Here is a 7,500-nt window from a genome sequence, read left to right as displayed (position 1 = left end):
CTCCTCCTCCTCCTCCTCTTCATCTTCCCTACTTAACCTTGCCTATCTTCCCTTCCCTTCCCTCCGTCCCTCCCTCCCTCCTGTGATCTGCTTCTTTGGATATGAGAGAGAGAGAGAGAGAGAGAGAGAGAGAGAGAGAGAGAGAGAGAGAGAGAGAGAGAGAGAGAGAGAATAAGAAAACAACAATAACAAAGGAAAAAAATGAAAAGAAGACGAAGAGAAGAAAATTATAAAAAAAGAATTCAAGACAAGACAACAACAACAACAACAACCTTTTAAAATCACGGTAACATTTAAACACCCCTCTACACTCTAATCTACGGGAGAAGGATAAGGAGGGGAGGGGGGGTCTGAACATCCTTCCCCCCCTTCCCTTACCTCCCCCCTGATCTCCCCCAAGGTCACTCGCTCCTCTACGTTCCATAAAAAAAAAAAAAAGTTACTCCCAAGCGGGGCGCGAAGGCAGATCCTTTTGACTGACTCGCAAGGACATTACCACAAGGATGAGAGAGAGAGAGAGAGAGAGAGAGAGAGAGAGAGAGAGAGAGAGAGAGAATTTTAAATTGTATATAAAGTACTCTACAACAGAACAAGAGCAAGAATTACTACTGTTACTACAACTACTACTACTACGGTATCAATAATTGTAGTAGTAGTAGTAGTAGTAGTAGTAGTAGTAGTAGTAGTAGTAGTAGTAGTAGTAGGCAGCGTTTCTCGACCTTTTTACCATTGCGTAACCCTTAAAATAAATGGCATGTCTGAAGGAACCCCGCGCAAAAACACAATTATATACCATGGACATGTTTCTCATTTTATCTTCATCGCATTTCACGTGACAAACATCATAATGTAAATATTTGAATAACTGGTTAAAGGGAAAATAACATCTTACAATATTCTAATAACCAACCATCTATTGTGCGTGTTTAATTATATTACGTGTATCAAATTAAATAAAAAAAGTAAAAAGTTGCATCAGCTTGTCTCACTTGTTCTTGCGGAACCCTTAGGGAACTTCTGTGGAGCACCAGTGTTCCGGGGAACCCTTGTTGAGAAACCCTGAGTAGTAGTAATAGTAGTACGTAGTAGTGGTAGTAGTAGTAGTAGTAGTAGTAGTAGTAGTAGTAGTAGTAGTAGTAGTAGCAGTAATAGTACTTTAACGATATTTTTATAACAACAACAACAACAGCAACCATTAATATTACACACACAACCTACAATCCGTTATCACTGTACGTATATGTGTGTGTGTGTGTGTGTGTGTGTGTGTACAGCGTGTGGCATTGGTGTGTGTTGCTCCAAAGTCTGGCTCGAATGCCAGACACTGACACGCGACTCTTACTTACCAGAGAGAGAGAGAGAGAGAGGGGGCGGGGTGAGTATGGCACGCTGGTTGGCTCTCTCTCTCTCTCTCTCTCTCTGTTATTCACCACGGTCGTCTGCTGGTGTGTGTGTAATTCACCTCGGTCGCCTGCTGGTCACCCAGCCAGGCTTCCCCATTACGGAGCGAGCTCAGAGCTCATAGACCGATCTTCGGGTAGGACTGAGACCACAGCACACCACACACCGGGACAGCGAGGCCACAACCCCTCGAGTTACATCCCGTACCTATTTACTGCTAGGTGAACAGGGGCCACATATTAAGAGGCTTGCCCATTTGCCTCGCCGCTTCCCGGAACTCGAACCCGGCCCTCTCGATCGTGAGTAACCACTACACTACGCGGTGTGTGTGTGTGTGTGTGTTCACTGTTTGATCTGCTGCAGTCTCTGACGAGACAGCCAGACGTACGGAGCGAGCTCAGAGCTCATTATTTCCGATCTTTGGATAGGCCTGAAACCAGGCACACACCACACACCGGGACAACAAGGTCACAACTCCTCACAACTCCTCGATTTACATCCCGTACCTACTCACTGCTAGGTGAACAGGGGCTACACGTGAAAGGAGACACACCCAAATATCTCCACCCGGCCGGGGAATCGAACCCCGGTCCTCTAGCTTGTGAAGCCAGCGCTCTAACCACTGAGCTACCGGGTGTGTGTGTGTGTGTGTGTGTGTTATGCATCCAATCCAGTATTTTCCAGAGAGAGAGAGAGAGAGAGAGAGAGAGAGAGAGAGAGAGAGAGAGAGAGAGAGAGTGTGTGTGTGTGTGTGTGTGTGTGTGTGTGTGTGTGTGTGTGTGTGTGTGTGTGTGTGTGTGTGTTTCACAACCTCCAAAGCAACACACGGGAATTTCCTGGAAAAAAAAATGACAGACGATGATATAATAATAATAATAATAGTATAATAATAATAATAATAATAATAATAATAATAATAAGAAGAAGAAGAAGAAGAAGAAGAAGAAGAAGAAACAAGAAGATAAATTATTATTATTATTCATTATCATCATCATCATCATCATTTTTAACAAAGTCACTCAGATATACAAAATTCTGGCGATAAATTAATTGTTATGTTAAGCTTTTTATCCTTTTTTTTCTTTTTTTTTTCTCCTTAATTTCCCTGCCAGCTTGAAGTCACCATAACAAACTTAAAAAATAAAGAACACTCGATTAGCGCCAGAGAAGTTACCAAGGTCACACACACACACACACACACAAAACAGTAGTCGTGATGCAGAACAAGGTGAAGGGAATGTAAAAATAAATCAATAAGAGGAGGAGGAGGAGGAGGAGGAGGAGGAGGAGGAGGAGGAGGAGGAGGAGGAGGAGGAGAAAGGAGGAAGGTAATAGTCGAACAAACAATGTCTAGTCATTCTGAATTGACTGCTTTGAGAGAGAGAGAGAGAGAGAGAGAGAGAGAGAGAGAGAGAGAGAGAGAGAGAGAGAGAGAGAGAGAGAGAGAGAGAGAGAGCCTAACACCACACATAAATTTCCTTCTCCTTTCTCCTAACAATTATCTAATTATCCTGCAAGCCGAACGATAGAAAATAAAAAAATAAACGAAAAAAAAAGAAAAAAGCCCACAGCCTCACTTCTCCCAGCCTTGAGCGAAACATTACGAGAAAGCCTACGTGACGAGACACCCCCCCGATGTGAACTGTCCTGGTGAGATGCTGCCTTTCACATTCCTTCGTTCCATTTCCGAATCAAACGTTCCATAACAAACTGTCGTATCTCTTTATCTTCACCCTGATTATGTTATCGCCACCCTAATCTTGTGCCTGCATCCCCACTCACCACCAAGTCACCACCATCACCACCAGCTATCTATTTCCTGGTGTGCCATTAAAGGCATTGACACGGTGGGTTGGTCGGGGATATGAACACAAGCAGACTGTTAAGAATGGTGTTTGTATTGAATTATAGAAGTATTAATGACTTTCAGATACCACCACCACCACCACCGCTACTGCTACTACTAGATCATTCGTTGCTCTACTTTTAAACTCAGATACTGCGTTTGTGTAGTCAAAAACGCGCTAATTGACTCTTGTTTCACGTACTTTATCATCTAACACTCAGTTCGACACACGAGCTAACACGTGTATCACAATAAACAACAAACCACACACAAAATATAACAAAATACAAGATAAACTAAATCAATCCTACAATTAACAAGCCCCTACGACAAGGCCAGGTGTAGTTAGTACTTATCAAGGTGAACACAGCAGGAGGAACCCTTCACCCTCCACCTGGTGCCTGGGAACCGGTCACCTGTTACACCAAAACGCCAAAAAATGGGTTAAATAAATACCTGTCTGAAGATCATGATGCTACTCCCTCCCGCGTGGGAGAACCTTCGATAACTGGAGGCGAGTGTTCCTGCTTTCTCCTTCCCACTCAGGCAGACCGCGTTACTATGTAGACTCAGGGGGGCGTGTCTCCCTCCCAGTATCACCCCGGATCTGAGGACACTTCTGAGCATGGTGATGAAGCCCAGCCAACCCAGTCTTTCAGTGAACTGGGGAAGGCCTAGCGCATCATGTGGTCACAATCGGCAACTTCCCATGAATACTTGACAGATTGAGAATTTACGTTTTTTGTTGTTTAGATGGTTTCCAGATGTATTTTTCTTGTTGTTTTTGTGTTATGGAGTTATTTCCTTGTGTTTTTGTGTCCCTATCTATATTTTCGTTGTCTCTACGGCCCGTGGGGAATATTGCTTGAAATATTAATGACTTGCTTGGCACCTTTTGTAGGAAGTGGCGGCATTCTTTCGTGCTTCAATCTCCCATAACACATCATACATGAAAAAAAAACACTGGACTATCCCAACCAAAAGTACACTAAACCCACCACGAGCAATGTTATCTAATTTGTCGCTGGATGAAACTAACGATTACTCTTTTGTTCTCATTCATTACTGCGAACCACAAAATTTCGTCTGCTATCTGCTGTTCCAATGTCTGGCCAACCTCCACTCACTTGCGTCTCTCGTGACAAACATACTTTATATTGCACATATGGCATTGTTAGTTCTCTGGATATGATTAGGAAGTATATCCAATCAGTTAATCAATCTTCCATAAGGCTCAGTTATGTTGGCGTTGTGTATTGAGCACTGACAGAGCAGTAACAGGGAGGAGCTCCGAAGGAAGTAACAGCCATATTTGTAAACACAGCCAGGCCATCAACACCAAATGAATGACTCTTTGTGTGGGAACCAGACAACCATTTCACGCAAACTAGTGATTCTAAAGCACTATCCTTCTCGTTTCCTTCATTTTCCTTGTCTTGGCAGGGCATCTGAGACGAGACAAAGAAAGTATAGGTTTAATGAAGGCAATGGTAGCGTTTAGTGATCGAGACTGCCATTCAACATCACATTTTTCATATTAAAACGTAAAATTAAACAATGCAGACATATAAATAGGACTCATAAGTATAATAAACCTACATGATCCCTTTCTTAACCCATATGAGATGTGTGAGGCCCTTAGATTGAGAGAAATAAAAGAAAATAATGTAGGTAGTGGAGGTGTTTGTCAATATTAGCCAGCTGTTGTCGGGTTGCAGGAGGCGAATTTTACTTCACATGCACCAGTACTACGCAGGCTCACTCCGTAGTCCCGTGAGCAGCGTAATATCACCCCTGTAACTTTACGTGCATGAGTGTGGCAAGTATTATCTGTCTTCCTTTTACTGGGAATTAGTAGAGTAAGGTATGTGAAGCTCGGAACTCGTTGCTTATGAAGTGGGATGAAGTATGGGAGGATTAATTGGCGTGCATATTACGGTTTTTATCTCGAGTGTCTTTTGTGTGTAGAGTTAAGTGTAGCTTTCTGTTGCACTTCGCCCTCCCTCAGTTGTGAACGTGTGTGTTACTCGCAATCGTCGTGTTACTGGTATGTGGTGAAGGTATAATGGGAATTTTTATTTAGAAGGGACGAGTAAGGATCAGTTAGCTTGTGTGCAACAGGGAATTAATTAGATGCTTTGTCAGTGATGCGATAACGGCTTCATTCACACCCACACAACTGTATTAACTCGCTTTTCTCGCTTCCCTCAGCTTTTTCAGTCATTATTTCTCGCATCTCGAGAAGGGGAAGATTTGAGGTATGTTCAGTGAGACTTTCAACTCGTATCACTGTTTTCCTTGGTGTGACAGCCTCAGTTTTTCTTCGACCGTTGTTCTCTTGAAGTCTACGGGAATTTGTTGCTGTTTATGACGCAACTGTCAGTTATTGTGCCCTTCCTGTATGTGTGTGTGTGTGTGTGAACCGTTTGCCACCGCTCGTTTTGGCATTGTTGCAGTTGATGGCGTTATCATTAGTGTTTTGATTTCCTGACACGTTGTGTATAATTATTTGTGTTGTCTATGTTTCGGCATTCATGTGGTGTTACTGCCTTGTATATAACTATTCGTGTTGTCTGTGTTTCGGCATTCGTGTGGTGTTACTGCCTTGTATATAACTATTTGTGTTGTCTGTGTTTCTACGCTGGTGTGGTGTTGCTGCCTTTTTATTAATGTAAGAGGATAAAACTGGCTTAAGGCAACGTAAATAGATAAAAAGGTCCACTTAGTTGCCAGTCCCCTTACAGATCCGAAATGGTTAGCCAAAAGTCAGGGATAAATGTCTTGAAACCTCTGACACATTCCTATACGTAGTTTTGCATTTCACTGTCGTCACATTCCACTGCATGTTGTGGCGCGTTAAACTTCACCGCCCCCTTAATTCCTAAGCTGCCCCTTCCTTTGTCTCCCTGCCATGTATTTACAATCTTATAAATGTCCCCGTGCGTCACATTGGTGGTGCATCATATCATCCTTCATTTGGTGTTGTAAATGTAATATATACCTGATAGTTTGATCAGTAAACCATTAGTGTGGCTTTTCTTTGTCTATCATGCATTCTCGTATCTGTGCTCTCTCTCTCTCTCTCTCTCTCTCTCTCAGCAAAATTAGAAAGAAAGGGAAAGGAGGGTAGGCATTTAGTCTTACAATATAAATAACCAAGGCCAGATTTTATTATATTTGGTATACTTAACTCCCAGGCGTGTTATTAAACCAGTGTGTTCCACGTGTCTCTTGTCATAGACGCATTATGGTGTGCATTACTACATATTACACCAATCTTTACGGGCGTGTTGGCTTTCCTAAGATGACACATAGAATTGTTATCTTATTAATTGGTGTTTTGGGGGGATGAGTGTTTTGGGGTGTTTTGGGGGTTTGGTGTTTGGGGTGTTTTGATGAACTTTGTAATATAGTTTTCGTTAATCATTTTTTTATATATATTAGTTCATTATTTTTTTCCTTATGTATTTGTTTTTATTATTTTATTTATTTATTTTACTTTTTTAGGGATTGGCAACTCACTACCTCTCTCTCTCTCTCTCTCTCTCTCTCTCTCTCTCTCTCTCTCTCTCTCTCTCTCTCTCTCTCAGCAAACAAGAGTAACAACAATCAATCTCACGGATATGCACACTATATTATGACATTAATTACTACTCTCTCTCTCTCTCTCTCTCTCTCTCTCTCTCTCTCTCTCTCTCTCTCTCTCTCTCTCATTAATTACTAGCTTCAGTCTACCTTGTGTTAGTTCACTTATCAAGGACAGCAGGTGGTGGTGGTGTAGCATTATCTGGCCTCTCTTCTCAGCCCTTCAATTTTATCAGTGGCAGGCGATACAAGGAGATAAGGAATGTGGTTTTAGACAAAGATGAGACGAGTTAAGTTTTTCTACGTAACACTCTCTCTCTCTCTCTCTCTCTCTCTCTCTCTCTCTCTATGAAGTAAACGTTTATGATATATTTTACACAACAAGACACAAGGTTATTGCTATCATTGTAGATAAGATATGTGTGTGTGTGTGTGTGTGTGTGTGTGTGTTGTATCTCGTAATATTAGCCTTTGTTGTCACTGTAATGTTTATTACTACTACTACTAGTACTACAATTTTTTTCAGTTTTACTTATTTATTTATTTATTATTTTATTTCGTTTTATTTAATTGCAAGGAGTGGGGATAAAACAAACGATTTATTTTTACGACTCGTTAAAGAGTATCATTGTTGTTATAGTATTAGAATCTTTATAGAGTATTTCCCT

The 7,500-nt window shown here is 41.7% G+C and overlaps 2 protein-coding genes across 3 annotated transcripts in view; one reads left to right on the top strand and one right to left on the bottom strand.

Moving 5' to 3' along the window:
- LOC123512857 (persulfide dioxygenase ETHE1, mitochondrial-like) overlaps positions 1–4,198 on the bottom strand; it is a 33,760-nt gene extending 29,562 nt beyond the window's left edge. Inside the window, 1 exon segment of the mRNA XM_045269511.1 lies at positions 3,704–4,198. Coding sequence (XP_045125446.1) covers positions 3,704–3,874 — 171 coding nt within the window. The 5' untranslated portion in view covers positions 3,875–4,198.
- Positions 4,199–4,950: 752 nt separating this feature from the next.
- LOC123512855 (tubulin-specific chaperone cofactor E-like protein) overlaps positions 4,951–7,500 on the top strand; it is a 26,455-nt gene continuing 23,905 nt past the window's right edge. The window contains exon 1 of one of the 2 annotated variants that reach the window (XM_045269505.1): positions 4,951–5,066. The gene's annotated coding sequence lies outside the window, so the exon portion shown is untranslated. Of the gene's footprint in view, positions 5,112–7,500 lie in introns of both variants that reach the window. The other variant, XM_045269506.1, reaches the window with a different exon arrangement.

Source organism: Portunus trituberculatus, chromosome 34, assembly GCF_017591435.1.
Source record: "Portunus trituberculatus isolate SZX2019 chromosome 34, ASM1759143v1, whole genome shotgun sequence".
NCBI classification, from domain to species: Eukaryota; Metazoa; Arthropoda; class Malacostraca; order Decapoda; family Portunidae; genus Portunus; species Portunus trituberculatus.
This window is presented reverse-complemented; position numbering and strand designations above follow the sequence as displayed.